Genomic DNA, 16,788 nt, shown 5'->3' on the forward strand with positions numbered 1-16,788 from the left:
AACATTCGATGGAAACTGGAACAGTAGCCATGGATTGGACGGTAGCTAATGTTACCCCTCTATTCAAAAACGATGGTACAGAGAAGATGGGGCATGACAGTCCAGTAAGCCTGACATCGGTAGTGGGGAAAATGCTAGAGTCGATGTAATAGCAGAGCACTTGGAAAACAGTGACAGGATCCGAAAAAGTCAACATGGATTCACAAAAGGTAAATCATGCTTGACTAATCCACATGAAATTTCTGAGGATGCAACTGGTAAAATAAATAAGGCAGAACCAGTGGATGTGGTGTATCTGGACTTTCAGAAGGCCTTCGATAAGCTCCCGCATAAGAGATTATCGTGTAAATTTAAGGCACATGGGATTGGGGCCAAGGTATTGACTTGGATAGAGAACTGGTTGGCAGACAGAAAGCAAAGTTTTGGACTAAACGAGTCTTTTTCCGAATGGCAGGCAGTGACGAGTGGGTTACTGCGGCGATCGGTCCTTGGACCCCAGCGATTCACAATATATATAACTGATCTGGACAAGGGAACGAGATGTAATATCTCCAAAGTTGCAGACGACACAAAGCTCGGTGGGTGTGTGTGCTGTGAGGAGGATGAGGAGAAACTCCAGGACGATTTGGACATGTTGGGTGAGTGGGCAGAAACATGGCAGATGCAGTATAACGTGGATAAATGTGAGGTTATCCACTTTGGTGGCAAAACCAGGAAGGCAGATTATTATCTAAATGGCAATCGATTGGGATAAGGGAAAATGCAACGAGACCTGGGTGTCCTTGTGCACCAGTCGCTGAAGTTAAGCATGCAGGTGCAGCAGGTGGTTAAGAAGGCAAATGGTATGTTGGCCTTCGTAGCGAGAGGCTTTGAGTACAGGAACAAGGATGTCTTGCTGCAGTTGTACAGGGTCTTGGTTAGACCACATTTGAGTATTTTGTGCAGTTTTGGTCGCCTTATCCGAGGAAGGATGTACTTGACATGGAAGGAGTTCAGGGAAGATTCACCAGGCTGATACCTGGGATGGCAGGAATGACGTATGAGGAGCGATTGGGTCGATTTGGCTTGCACTCGCTGGAGTATAGAAGAATGAGAGGGGATCTCATTGAAACTTATAAAATTCTGACAGGACTAGACAGAATAGATGCAGGAAGGATGTTCCCGATGGTCGGGGAGTCCAGAACCAGGGGTCACAGTCTAAGGATAAGGGACAGAGATGAGGAGGAATTTCTTCACCCAGAGAGTGGCGAACCTGTGGAATTCTCTACCACAGAAGGCGGTGGATGACAGTTAATTAAATATATTCAAGAAGGAGTTGGATATATTTCTTAAGGTTAAAGGGATCAAGGGGTATGGGGAGAAAGCAGGGACCGGGTAGTGAATATGGATGATCAGCCATGATCGCACTGAATGGCGGAGCAGCCTCGAGGGGCCGAATGGCCTAATCCTGCTCCTATCTTCTATGTTTCTATAGGTCTAAATAATTGATATAAACCACAAAAAGCAAGGAACATATTACTGAGTCCTGCAGAAACCCAATGGAAACAGCCTTCCAGTCACTGAGCCAATTTTGGATCCAACTTGACACTTTCCCTTGGATCCCGTGGGATTTTATTATTTTTCCCAACCTGTCATTTTGACGTTGTCAAATGCCTTTCTAATATCTATGTGGACTGCATCTAATGCACTACCCTCATTGATCCTCCTCGTTACGTCCCTATGAAATTCAATCAAATTCCTCAGACACAACCTTAAATTGTCTCTCTTAACAGCATGGGATGCATTTCATCTGGGTCTGGCAATTTATCTATTTCCAAAGAAGCAAATCCTTCAAATACTTATCCTATCTAATATTTCACAGGCTTCCTCTTTCATTAAAGTATCTGCATTGTCCTTCTTTTCTGCGAACACAGGCGAAAAGTATTCCATAAGAACCATACCCATGTCTTCTGCCTCCACACACAGGTTACCTTTTTAGACTGTAATAGGTCCTACTCATTCCATAGTTATCCTCCTGTTCTTTATTTATTTATAAAACATCATTGGGTTTTCTTGATATTACTTGTTAATATTTTTTAATTCCCTCTCTTTGCTTTCACTGAGTCATGGCTACTGAAAATTCAGGGCTGTGAATTAAATATTGCAGGGTATAACACATTTAGAAATGTTAGAGAGTGCGAAAAGGGAGGTGGAGTAGCTGTACTTATTAGGGATACAATAATGGCAGTAGTTAAAAGTGACGCAGGTATCAGAAAGGTTTAAATTGAATACATGTGGATAAAGATGAAAGATAATTTATAGATAATAGATCACACTAATACTGCAGTCAACAGACCAGCTAATAGTGGAAGAAAGTGCAGATACATTCTGGAAATTAGTAAAAAAATATTATAATAATCATGGGGGATTTAAAATACCCAAGTATCAATTGGATAAAAGAGGCAGGTACGGGGGATAAGGGAATGGAGTTCCAACAATGTGTACTCAATATTTTAAATGTCCAAGGGAGGATTCACTATTGGGCCTAGTAATGGGGAATGAACCAGAGCAGATAAGAGAAGTTAAAGTAGAGGAACATCCAGGCAATATTGACCATACTATAATATGCATTAAGATAATAATTGAGAAGTGCATATGTGTGACAACGACCAGGGTAATAGATTGGAGAGCAGCTGATTTTGAGAGTCTGACAATGACACTTAGGGAATAAAATGGACAATATTCGCAAGCAATGATGTAGAACAGCAACACTCCCTGTATCTGAAACCTACTCCAGCCTTACACCCCTCCCTATCTCTGTAAACTCCTCCAGAGCTACAATGCTCCCTATGTCTGCAACCTTCTCCAGCCCTACAACCCTCCCTATCTCTGTAACCTCGAGTTAGATTTAACAAAGGCAAGCGTGAGTGTTTATGCAGTGGAAGTGCTGAGAAGGTGCATAGATGGTTGATATTACGGAGGTGGTAGTAGGCATGACTTATGGTTCAGAAGATATGTGGTTGGAACTCAGCTCATGTTCATAGAGAACGCCAAGTTTGCAAACAACCTGGTTCATTCTCAGAAATTTGTCAGCGGTGGGGACTGAATTAGTAGGTAAAAAATGGAGTTCGTGACTAGGACCGAATGAAATAGCTTTCGTCCTCCCAAGATTTAAATGATAAACAAATGAATACAGTGAGACGTGTTGTACAGATCTAATTGCTGGATGTGGAGACTTAAGATGAACACCCACAGCAGCACAGATGGGAGAGTAGCTTCCGAGAATGATAATTCAGTATGCAAAGGTTTGCAGAGTTAATAGCTGGATTCAGAGACATAGCAGGAACAACAACTGCAGCAAGGAGGAGAGAGTAAAAGGCAAGAACAGGAATGCAGTTAATCACGGTTTATAGAATTGATAGTTGAATAGAGAGACTTACCAGCAACACCAACAGCAGCAAGGAGGGGATAGTAAATGCATTGAATGATCAGAAGTGCGTAATAGATCTGATTTGCTAATGATAGATATTCATAAAAGTCAGAATAAAAGTCCAACGCCCAGGAGAAACTCTTGTCCATTGTTGTAACATTCCAATCTACTGAATTCAGATTCTGCTCCATTGTTGTAACATTCCAATCTAGTGATCTCAGATTCTGACTCATTCTTTGTTGAGCAGCGCACTGATCACTGTTAGTGTCGGAGGTGATGCTCTCACTGTCACTATGGGATAAACCATTGAAAGGAGACCCTTATTAATAGAAGAGGGAAACCATGCACTGATGCAATTAGGGACCATGGAGACTGACATTAATTAAAGTCACTGAACAAACAGCTTCAGCTAAGCCGTGGAGACTGACATTAATTACAGTCACTGAACAAACAACTGCAGTTAACCCCTTTCAATCCAGTACGTTTTGTACCACAGTAAAGTAGAACATTTCCGCAATCCGAATCAGATGTATGAGTTTTGCTGAGAGAATGAATGGTGGGAATAGCGCGGGATCTGCCCAGAATCTTTCAATCCTCCTTGGATAATGGAGTGGGGCCAGAGGATTGTCGGGATACAAATGTTACAACCTGTTTAAAGCAGGAGAGAGGGTTAAACCCTGTAACTACAGGCTGGCCAGGCTAACGTCGGCGGTGGGGAAACTTCTAGAGGTCATAAAAATGGACAAAATTATCTGTTACTTGGAAATAAACATGAATTAATAAGCGAGAACCAGCATGGATATGTTAACGGCAAAGTGTGTCTGACAAACTTGATTGAGTTCTTTGGTGAAGTAACTGAGAGGGTTGTTGAGCTTAATGTGGTTGACGTTTTTGCATGACTTTAAAAATGCATTTGATAAAGTGTGTTTGAATAAACTTGTTTGGACCAAAGGAGCAGTGGTAGTGCCATTCTGACATTGGCTAAGTGACAGAAAACAGAAAGTAGTGGTGAATGGATGTTGTTCAGGCTGCAGGAAAGTAAACAGTGGTGACCCCCAGATGTCGCTATTCGGCCCACTGATCATTTTGATCAATATGAAGCAGAGTGTCTTACATAAATATATATATATATATATATATATATATATAGAGAGAGAGAGAGAGAGAGAGAGAAATGGCATAATTTGAACGTTTACTAATGACACAAAACTAGGAAATGTAGTAAACACTGAGTGGGATAGGAGTAGGGTTCAGGAGGACATAGACAATCTGGTGAAATGAGCAAAGTGATGAAAGGTGTCCAGTGCTATTAAGTTTTACCTACTCACCACTAACTTACTCACGGGGGCTCAATTTGAGTTCATCCAGCACCACCCGGCGCCAGACTTCATTACAGCCTTGTTCGAAACATGGACAAAGAGTTGAATTCGAAAGCTGAGCTGAGAGTGCCTGCCCTCGACATCAAGGCAACATTTGACCAAGTGTGGCTTCAAGGAGACTCGTGAAATTGAAGTCATTGTGGATGAGGCGGAAAGCTCTCCATTGGCTTGAGTCAAACCTAGCACAAAGGAAGATGGCTGTTTCATCAATAACCTTCCCTCATATGGTCAGAAATGGGGATGTTCACTTATGATTGCAGTTTTCACTTCCATTCACAACTCCTCAGAAAATGAAGCAGTCAGTGCCCGCATGCAGCAAGACCTGGACGATTTTCAGGCTTGGGCTGGTAAGTGGCAAGTAGCACACGCACCACTTAAGTGCCAGGCAATGACGATCTCTAACAAGTGTCACCTCCCGTGACATTCAATGGCATTACCATCGCCAAATCCCCCACCATCATTATCCTGAGGGAGACCATTTACCAGAATTTTAACTAGACCGGGACCAGCCACATAAAACGTGTGGCTGCAAGAGCAGGTACGATCCAGGTCAGAACAACAACCATTCACCACTACTCTCTGACACCCCAAAGCCTTTCCACCATCTACAATGCACATGTCAGGAGTGTGATGGAATACGTTCCACGTGTCTGGATGACTGCAGCTCCAACAACACACAATATGATCACAGAAATCACAGAAACCCCACAATGCATATAGAAGCCATTTCGGCCCATCGAGCCTGCACCGACACATATCCCACCCGATCCCCGTAACCCCTACACCAACACATATCCCACCCTATCCCCGTAACCCCACGTATTTAATCCCCCTAACACTAAGGGTCAATTTATCACAGCCGGTCAACCTAACCCGCACATCTTTGGACTGTGGGAGGAAACCGGAGCACCCGGAGGAAATCCACGCAAACACGAGGAACATGTGCAAACTCCACACAGACAGTCACCCGAGGCCAGATTGGAACCCGGGTCCCTGGCACTGTGAGGCAACAGTGCTAACCACTATGCCACCGTGCTGCCGTCATCCAATATAAAGCAGCCCGCTTGTTTGGCACCACATCCTCCACCTTAAACGTTCACTCCCTCCACCGCCGGTGCACCGTGGCTGCAGTGTGTACCATCTACAAGATGCACTGCAGCAACTCTCCAAGGTTCTTAGACAGCACCTCCCAAACCCGCGACCTCTACCATGTTGAAGGACAAGTGTAGCAAGTGCATGGAAGGATCACCACCTCCAAGTTCCTTCCAAGTCACACACCTTCCTGGCTTGGAAATATATCGCCGTTCCTTCAGCGTCCCTTGGTCAAAATCCTGCACCTCCCTCTGTAACAGCACTGTGGGAGTAAAGTAGCTTCACGGGCTGTAGCGGTTCAAGAAGGCAGCTCAAAGCCAGCTTCTAAAGTGCAATTAGGAATAGGCAATATTTGCTGCCCGTGCCAGCCATGGCCACATCCCATGAAATAATAAAAATGTAAAAACGACAGATGAAATTTAACGCAGAGAGGTGTGTAGGATAAATCAGGGTGGAATATGAGGAGAGGCAATAAAAACTCAAATGTACAATTTTAAAGGTGCTGAAGGAAAAGAGACACCGGCGAGTTTATGTACAGAAGCCTCTGAAGTTGGCAGGACAAGTTGCGAAGTTTGTTGAAAGAAACACATGGGATTCTTAGGTTTTCGCAGCAAATTACCCAGCTTTCAGGAGAACAGCGACCACGACACCACACAACTCTGCCACAGCAGCCTCTGCAAGATATGCCAGATCATCAACACAGATACCATCATCACACGTGAGGACACAACCCACCAGGTACATGGTACATACTCATGTGACTCGGCCAACATTGTCTACCTCATACGTTGCAGGAAAGGATGCCCCGGAGCATGGTGCATCGCCAAGACCATGCAGACACTGCGACAACGGATGAACGGACACCGCGCAACAATCGCCAGGCAGGAGTGTTCCCTCCCAGTCGGGGAAAACTTCAGCAGTCAAGGACATTCAGCCTCTGATCGTCGGGTAAGCATTCTCCAAGGCGGCCTTCGAGACACACGACAACGCAAAATCATCGAGCAGAAATTGATAGCCAAGTTCCGCACCCATGAGGACGGCTGTAACAGGGATCTTGGATTCATGTCACGCTACACGTAACCCCACGTGACGTAGGGTCATCCAGACTCGAGTCGTCATTGGCTTGTTCCCTCCACACAGATGCGGCCGGACCTGCTGTGATTTCCAGCAAAAATAATGTTTTTTGTCTGTTTTTTTGTTTTTCATACAGACCCCAGCATCTGCAACATTTGACCCCTTGTCACCCCACCTCATTGTTCTTTGATGTAATATTTTCCTGACTGACCTGTTTGAACACCATTTACACCTATGATTATCTCTCTGCCGAATTGTGATAAATGGCAGTTAGAAAGATTACCTGTAAACATCTGACATTATTCTCTGACTATATAAGCTGTGTTTATGCATATCTCCACTTCACCTGACGAAGGAACATAAGAACATAAGAGCATAAGAAATAGGAGCAGGAGTAGGCCAATCGGCCCCTCGAGCCTGCTCCGCCATTCAATAAGATCATGGCTGATCTGATCATAACCGCCAATCTACCATCACAGAACCATCTCCTGAATCTAACAGAATTAGACACACGAAATAGGAGCAGGATCAGGCTACACGGCCCCTGGGTGCGCTCTGCTACCCACAGGGCCATGAGCGATCCGAACCTAGACTCATGTCCAAATTCCTGCCCGCTCCCCGTAACCCTTAATTCCCTTTACTTCTAGGAAACTGTCTATTTCTGTTTTAAATTTATGTAATGATGTAGCTTCTACAGCTTTTTGGGGCAGCATATTCCATGGACCTACCACCCTCTGAGTGAAGTAGTTCCTCCTCATCTCAGTTTTGAAAGAGCAGCCCCTTATTCTAAGACTATGCCCCCTAGTTCTAGTTTCACCCATCATCGGGAACATCCTCCCCGCATCCACCCGATCCAACCCCTTCACAATCTTATATGTTTCAATAAGATCGCCTCTCATTCTTCTGAACTCCAATGAGTTGAGTCCCAATCTACTCAACCTCTCCTCATATGTCCATCCCCTCATCCCCGGGATTAACCGAGTGAACCTTCTTTGTACTGACTCGAGAGCAAGTATGTCTTTTCTTAAATATGGACACCAAAACTGTATGCTGTATTCCAGGTGCGGTCTCACCAATACCTTGTACAACTGAAGCAATAACTCCCTATTTTTATATTCTATCCCCCTAGCAATGAAAGCCAACATTCCATTGGCCTTCTTAATCACTTGCTGCACCTGCATACTAACTTTTTGAGTTTCGTGCACCAGGACCCCCAGATCCCTTTGTACTTCAGTACTTTCCAGTTTCTTGCCATTAAGATAATAACTTGCTCTACGGTTTTTCCTGCCAAAGTGCATAACCTCACACTTTCCAGTATTGTATTCCATCTGCCAATTTTCTGCCCACTTACTTAGCCTGTCTATGTACCCTTGCAGCTTTTTTATGTCCTCCTCACTCACTACTTTCCCACCCATCTTCGTGTAATCTGCAAACTTTGATATGTTACACTCGGACCCGTCCTCCAAATCGTTAATATAGATTGTAAAGAGTTGGGGACCCAGCACTGACCCCTGCGGAACACCACTAGTTACTGATTGCCTGTCTGAAAATGAACCATTTATCCCAACTCTCTGCCTTCTGTTAGATAGCCAATCCTCTATCCATGCCAGAATATTACCCCCAATCCCATGATTTTTTTATCTTAAGCAATAATCTTTTGTGTGGCACCTTGTCAAATGCCTTTTAGAAGTCTAAATACACTACGTCCACTGGTTCCCCTTTATCCACCCTATATGTTACTTCCTCAAAGAACTCCAGCAAATTTGTCAAACATGACCTCCCCTTCATAAAACCATGCTGACTTTGTCCTATTAAATTATGATTATCCAAATGTCCTCTTACTGTCTCCTTAATAATGGACTCCAAAATTTTACCTACCACAGATGTTAGGCTAACCGGTCTATAGTTTCCAGCCTTCTGTCTACTGCCCTTTTGAAATAAGGGTGTTACATTAGCAGTTTTCCAGTCTACTGGGACCTTTGCCGAGTCCAGGGAGTTTTGGAAAATTATTACCAATGCATCCACAATCCCTACCGCCACTTCCCTCAAGACCCTAGGATGTAAGCCATCCGGTCCAGGTGATTTATCTGCCTTGAGTCCCATTATTTTACCGAGTACCACTTCCTTAGTGATCTTGACCGTGTTTAGCAACTCCCCGCCCCCTATAGCCCCCTGTTTGTCCAGTGTTGGGATATTCTTAGTGTCCTCTACTTAAAGAGTGATACAAAATATTCATTCAGTGTTTTTGCCATCTCCATATTTCCCACCATTAATTTCCCGGTCTCATCCTCTAAGGGACCAACATTTACTTTAGCCACCCTTTTACTTTTTATATATCTATAAAAACTCTTAATATCTGTTTTTATATTTTTTGCTAATTTACTTTCATAATCTATCTTCCCTTCCTTAATTAATCTTTTTGTTATTTTTTGCTGTCTTTTAAAGTTTTCCCAATCCTCTATCCTCCCACTAGATTTGGCTACCTTATATGCCCTTGTTTTTAGTCGAATACTATCCTTAATTTCTTTACTTAGCCATGGATGGCTGTCTTTTCTTTTACACCCTTTTCTTCTCAGTGGTATATATATTTTTTGGAAGTTGTAAAATAAGTCCTTAAATATACACCACTGATCATGTATCGTCTTAACTTATAATCTATTTTCTCAATCCACTCTACTCAATTCCGCTCTCATACCTTCATAGTCTCTTTATTCAAGCTTAGCACGCTTGTTTGAGGTCCAACCTTCTCACCCTCTAATTGAATATGGAATTTAACCATGTTATGGTCACTCATTCCAAGGGGATCCTTTACTAGGACATTTTTAATTAATCCTGTCTCGTTACACAGGACCAGATCTAAGGTTGCTTGCCCCCTGGTCGGTTCAGTTACATACTGCTCAAGAAACCCATCCCTAATACACTCAATGAACTCATCCTCAAGGCAGCCCTGCCCAATTTGATTTGTCCAAGTAATATGATAGTTAAAATCCCCCATAATTATAGATATTCCTTTATTACAAGCCTTAACTATTTCCTGATTGATACTCCGTCCAACAGAGTTGCAACTGTTCGGAGGCCTATAGACTACACCCACTAGTGTTTTTTTCCCCTTATTAATCCTTATCTCCACCCAAACTGTATCATTATCCTGATGTTTTGACCCAATATCATTTCTCTGCATTACAGTGATTCCTTCCTTTATTAACATAGCCACCCCACCTCCCCTTCCTTCCTGCCTGCCCTTCCTGATCGTTAAATAACCTGGTATGTTTAATTCCCAGGCATTGTCACCCTGCAGCCAGATTTCTGTAATGGCCACAAGATCATACCCATATGTAGTTATTTGTGCCATTAACTCGTCTATTTTGTTACGAATGTTACGTGCATTCAGATAGAGAACTTTCAAATATGTTTTGTGACACTTAGTTCCTGCTTTTGCCCTTTTTATTACTTTACCTTTTACTTCTTATGTTCTTCTTATGTTATCATGTGGATTATATTAATTCAGCTGAGCGACTAATTTCTTGCAGAGTGTACCTGATTGTGAAGACAAGTTGGTTTATTGCCGAAATCTTTGTGTTGAAGTAAAGATGGAGTGGCTGTTTCACATTCTGTTCCTGAGGTCCTGTGAGTACTTCAATGCTGACTTCAGTTCCCCAAAACCTTTGTCCTCTCCTGTTACATATCTTCCTGATCAATGACTTTCTTTCCTACCTGTCAGTCGTGGCTCAGTGGGTCTCAGTCTCTCTCTCTCTCGCCTCTGAGTCAGGCGGTTGTGGGTTTGAGATTCACAACTCCAGAGACTCGAGCCCCATAATCCCAGTCTGACATTCCCTTGTTGCCAAGTACTGAGGGAGTGCTGCACTGTCGGAGGGTCAGTACTGAGAGAGCGCTGCACTGTCAGAGGGGCAGTACTGAGGGAGCGCTGCACTGTTGGAGGGGCAGTACTGAGAGAGTGTTGCACTGTCGGAGGGTCAGTACTGAGGGAGCGCAGCACTGTCGGAGGGTAAGTACTGAGGGAGCGCTGCACTGTCAGAGGAGCAGTACTGAGGGAGCACCGCACTGTCGAAGGGGCAGTACTGAGGGAGTGCCGCGCTGTCGGAGGGGCATTACTGAGGGTGCGCTGTGTTATCTGAGGGACAGTACTGTGGGAGCGCTGCACTGTCGGAGGGGCAGTACTGAGGGAGCGCTGCACTGTCGGAGGGGCAGTACTGTGGGAGCACTGCACTGTCGGAGGGGCAGTACAGAGGGAGTGCTGCACTGTCGGAGGGGCAGTACTGAGGGAGTGCTGCACTGTCGGAGGGACAGTACTGAGGGAGCGCTGCACTGTCGGAGGGGCAGTACTGAGGGAGAGCTGCACTGTTGGAGGGGTAGTACTGAGGGAGCGCTGCACTGTCGGAGGGGCAGTACTGTGGGAGTGCTGCACTGTCGGAGGGGCAGTACTGAGGGAGTGCTGCACTGTCAGAGGGGCAGTACTGAGGGAGTGCTGAACTGTCGGAGGGGCAGTACTGAGGGAGTGCTGCACTGTCGGAGGGACAGTACTGAGGGAGCTCTGCACTGTCGGAGGGACAGTACTGAGGGAGCGCTGCACTGTTGGACGAGTCATTAAGTTGAGGCCCCGTCTGCTCTCTCTGGTAGACCTAAAAGATCCCACGGCCACTATTGGAGGAATAGCAGAGTGGAGTTCCCCCTGGTGTCCTGGGGCCCAATATTTATTCCTTGACCAATATCACTTAATACTAAAACAGAATATCTGGTCATTTTCACATTGCTGTTTGTGGGAGCTTGCTGTGCACAATTGGCCGCCGCTTTTCCTACATTACAACAGTGACCACACTTCAAAAGCACTTCATTGGCTGTGAAGCGTTGTGGCACATCCTGAGGTCGAAAGGGCGCGTTATAAATTGGAGTTCTGTCTTTCTGATTGGCAGGTAGGAGTCTGGTCTGTTTTCCCGTGAATCCTGAGGGTGTCGTTTGTCCGACGCTAACTGAAAGCACAGAGTTGAACATGGAAGAAAATTCTGCCGCCTTGTACTTCTCTCGGAGCAAGGCGTCCGATGACTTGGCGATAAGATCCCTGCGGACAGAGCTGGAGATTGACGAGTTATTTAAGGATATCTGGGAAAAAGCCAGTTGGAAACAGAAGAATCTCAAAGTGGCTGGTGGTCTCCGAGAGGAGCATGTCATCGCCATGGCCACCTACACCTTTGGTGGAACTTTGTATAGTAGCTTGAACAAAGAGGTTCGAAGCTATGGTGGTGACCTCAACATATACAATGCCTGCTTTAACCTGAAGAGCTTTCACTACCTTCTCTCTGTCGCCCTGGACGAGTTGAGAAACAGCTCCATTGGGCGGCTGGTGTATCGGGGGAAAGAGAGTCAGATTCCTGGGATGCTGGACACAGAGATGAGGTTCGGAATATTTGCGTCCACTTCCTTCAGTGAGGCAGAGGCTAAGAAGTTTGGGACTAACCCTTTCTTTGTAATAAGCACATCGTACGGTATCGACCTCCAAAGGTTCTCATTCAATCCGTGGCAACAGGAGGACTTGATCCCACCTTATGAGAAGTTCAAAATCACATCCTCGTCAGGAGGGAACAGATACACCCTCGACTCGACAGACTACAAGGGAGTGAAGGTGGATCTCGAACTGAAGTCAGGCGGCTCCGGTCGTCTGATCGTTCCCGTCACCAAAACGGCCTGGTGGGTCTGGTTACTGACGGCTTTGGGGATCTTAGTCATTCTGGGGGTAGTTGGGGGTCTCATCAGGTGCTACTGCAGTGACTGAATCCCACCTCCCTAACCCCAAACCCTCTAACCCCTCACCCGTCACCCCTCAAAACACTCACCCCTCTAACCCCTCACCCCTCTAACCACTCACCCCTCTAATCACTCACCCCTCTAACCACTCACCCCTCTAACCCCTCAACCCTCACCCCTCTAACCACTCACCCCTCTAACCCCTCACCCCTCTAACCACTCACCCCTCTAACCCTTCACTCCTCTAACCCCTCACCCATCTAACCCCTCACTCCTCTAACCCCTCACCCCGCTAACCACTCACGCCTCTAACCCCTCACCCCTCTAACCACTCACCCCTCTAACCCCTCACCCCTCTAACCACTCACCCCTCCAACCCCTCACTGCTCTAACCCCTCACCCCTCTAACATCTCACCCCTCTAACCACTCACCCCTCGAAGCCCTCAAAACTCACCCCTCTAACCACTCACCCCTCTAACACCTCACTCCTCTTACCACTCACCCCTCTAACCCCTCATTCCTCTAACCCCTCACCCCCTCTAACACCTCTAAACCATCACCGATCTAACCCCTCACCCCTCACCCATCTAACCCCTCACCCCTCACCCATCTGACCCCTCACCCCCTCTAACCCCTCACCCCTCTAACCCCTCACACCTCTAACCCCTCACCCCTCTAACACCTCACCCCGTAACCCCTCACTCCTCACCGCTCTAACCCCTCTAACCCCTCACTCCTCACCCCTCCAACCCCTCATTCCTCTAACCCCTCACTCCCAAACCCCTCACCCCCTCTAACCCCTCACCCCTCTAACCCCTCACCACCCCAACACCTCACACTCTAACCCCTCAACCCCTCTAATGCCTCACCCCCTCTAGCCCCTCACCCACTTGAACCCCTCACTCCTCTAACCCCTCAGACCCTCAACCCCTTTAACCTCACTCCCTCTAACACCACACCCCTCTAACCCCTCACCCCTCTAACCCCTCACCCCTCTAACCCCTCACCCCTCTATCACCTCACCCCTGAATCCCCTCACTCCTCACCGCTCTAACCCCTCTAAACCCTCACTCCTCACCCCTCCAAACCCTCATTCCTCTAACCCCTCACTCCCTATCCACACACCCCCTCTAACCCCTCACCCCTCTAACCCCTCACCACTCCAACCCCTCACACTCTAACCCCTCAACCCCTCTAATGCCTCACCCCCTCTAGCCCCTCACCCACTTGAACCCCTCACTCCTCTAACCCCTCAGACCCTCAACACCTCTAACCTCACCCCCTCTAACACAATACCCCTCTAACCCCTCATCTCCTCGATCCCTCACACATCACCCCACACCCCTCTAAACCCTCACCCTCTTTAACACCTCACACCCCCTAACCCCTCACCCCTCTAACCCCTCACTCATCTAACCCCTCACTTCTCCAACCCCTCAAACCCTCTAATCCCTCACACCTCTGACCCCTCACCTACTCTAACCCCCTCACACCCGTAACCCCTCACCCCGCTAACCCCTCACCCCTGTAACACCTCACCACCTCTAACCACTCACCCCCTCCAACCCTTCACCCCTGTAAACCCTCACACCGCTAAACCCTCACCCCTCTAACCCCTCACCCTTCACCCCCTCTAAACCCTCACCCCTCTAAACCCTCACACCGCTAAAACCTTCTTCCCTCTAACCCCTCACACCCTCTTACCCCTCACAACTCCAAACCCTCACTCCTCTAACCCCCGACCCCTCTAACACCTCAACCCCTCTAACCCCTCACTCCCTAACCCCTCACCACCCTCTAACCCCTCAGCCCTCACCCCTCTAACTCCTCACCCCTCTAACCCCTCACTCCCTCTAACCCCTCACCCCCTCTAACACCACACCCCCTATAAACCCTCAACCCTCTAAACCCTCACCCTCTGTAACACCTCACCCCTCTAACCCCTCACGCCTCTATCCCCTCACCCCTCTATCCCCTCACCCCCACTAACCCCTCACACCCTCTAACCCCTCACTCCTCTAACCCCGCACCCCTCTATCCCCTCACCCGCTATAACCGCTCACACCCTCTAACCCCTCACACCTCTAACCCCTCACCCCTCTAACCCCTCACCCCTCTAACCCCTCACCCCTCTAACCACTCAACCCTTTAAACACTCACCCCCTCTAACCCCTCACCCCACTAACCACTCACCCCTCTAAACCCTCACCGCTCTAAATGCTCACCCCCTCTAACCCCTCACTCCTCTAACCCCTCACTCCTCTAACCCCTCTCCCCTCTAACCCCTCACCCCTCTAACCCCTCACCCCTCTATCCCCTCACCCCTCTATCCCCTCACCCCCTCTAACCCCTCACACCCTCTAACCCTTCACTCCTCTAACCCCGCACCCCTCTATCCCCTCACCCGCTATAACCGCTCACACCCTCTAACCCCTCACTCCTCTAACCCCTCACCCATCTAACCCCTCACCCCTCTAACCCCTCACCCCTCTAACCACTCAACCCTTTAAACACTCACCCCCTCTAACCCCTCACCCCACTAACCCCTCACCCCTCTAAACCCTCACCGCTCTAAATGCTCACCCCCTCTAACCCCTCACTCCTCTAACCCCTCTCCCCTCTAACCCCTCACCGCTCTAACCCCTCACCCCATCTAACCCCTCACCCCCTCTAACGCCTCATCCCTCTAACCTGTCATCCCTCTAACCCCTCACCCCTCTAACCCCTCACCCCTCTAAACCCTCACCCCTGTGACCCCTCACCCCTCTAACCCCTCACCCCTCTAACCCCTCACCCCTCTAACCCCTCATCCCTCTGACCCCACACCCCATCTAACCCCTCACCCCTCTAACCACGCACCCCTGTGCCCCTCACCCCCTCTAACCACTCACCACTCTAACCCCTCACCCCTCTAACCCCTCACACCTCTAAACCCTCACCCCTCTAACCCCTCAGCCCTCACCCCCTCTAACCCCTCACCCCCTCTAACGCCTCAACCCCTCTAACACCTCACCCCCTCTATCCCCTCACCCCCTCTAACCCCCACCCCTCTAACCCCTCACCCCCTATAAACCCTCATACCCTAACCCCTCACCCATCTAACCCCTCACTCCCTCTAACCACTCACCCCTCTGACCCATCACCCCTCTAACCCCTCACCTCTCTAACCCGTCACCACCTCTAATCCCTCACCCCTCTAACACCTCACCCCCTAACCTCCACACCCGCTCTAACCCCTCAACCCTCTAACCCCTCACCCCCTCTAACCCCTCACCCCCTCTAACCCCTCACTCCTCTAACCCCTCACCCCTCTAAACCCTCACCCCTCTAACCCCTCACTCGGCGAACCACTCACCCCTCTAAAACCTCACCCCATCTAACCCCTCACCCCTCTAACCCCTCACCCCTCTAAACCCTCACCCCCTTTAAACCCTCAACCCCTCTCACCTTTCGCCCAATTTAACCCCTCAGTCCTCTAACCCCTCACCCCTCAAACCCCTCACCGCTCTAACCCCTCACGGCTCTAACCCCTCACCCCCTCTAGCCCCTCAACTCTCTAAACCCTCATCCCTCTAACCACTCGCACCCCTAACCCCTCACCCACACTAACCCCTCATCCCTCTAAAATCTCACCCCTCTAACTACTCACCCCTCTATACCCTCACCCCTCTAACCCCTCACCCCTCTAACTCCTCACCCCCTCGAAACTCTCACCCCTCTAACGAATCACCCATCTCACCTTTCGCCCCCTCTAACCCCTCACTCCTCTAACCCCTCACCCCTCTATCCCCTCACACCTCTAACTCCTCATGGCTCTAACCCCTCACCCACTCTAGCCCCTCACCTCTCTAAACCTTCACCCCTCTAAACACTCACTCCCCTAACCCCCTCACCCCCACTAACCCCTCATCCGTCTAACGCCTCACCCCCTCTAACCCCTCACCCCTCTAAACCCTCACCCCTCTAATCCCTCACCCTTCTATCCCCTCACCCCTCTAACACCTCACCCCTCCCCCCTCTAACCCCTCACCCCCCTCTAACCCCTCACCCCTCTAACACCTCACCCCCGCTAA

At 48.2% G+C, this 16,788-nt stretch overlaps 1 protein-coding gene across 1 annotated transcript; it reads left to right on the forward strand.

The window, feature by feature from the left end:
• The first annotated feature begins 3,263 nt into the window (after positions 1-3,263).
• Positions 3,264-12,742, forward strand: LOC147092032 (ecto-ADP-ribosyltransferase 5-like). The gene is made up of 2 exons (XM_085976405.1): positions 3,264-3,357; positions 11,886-12,742. The coding sequence occupies exons 1-2, from the start codon at positions 3,264-3,266 to the stop codon at positions 12,740-12,742; spliced, it is 951 nt and encodes a 316-aa protein (XP_085832531.1).
• Positions 12,743-16,788: the final 4,046 nt, after the last annotated feature.

Source organism: Somniosus microcephalus, unplaced genomic scaffold (genome assembly GCF_052327205.1).
Source record: "Somniosus microcephalus isolate GS21.2 unplaced genomic scaffold, FLI_Smic_1.0 unresolved_chr2, whole genome shotgun sequence".
Classification (NCBI taxonomy): Eukaryota; Metazoa; Chordata; class Chondrichthyes; order Squaliformes; family Somniosidae; genus Somniosus; species Somniosus microcephalus.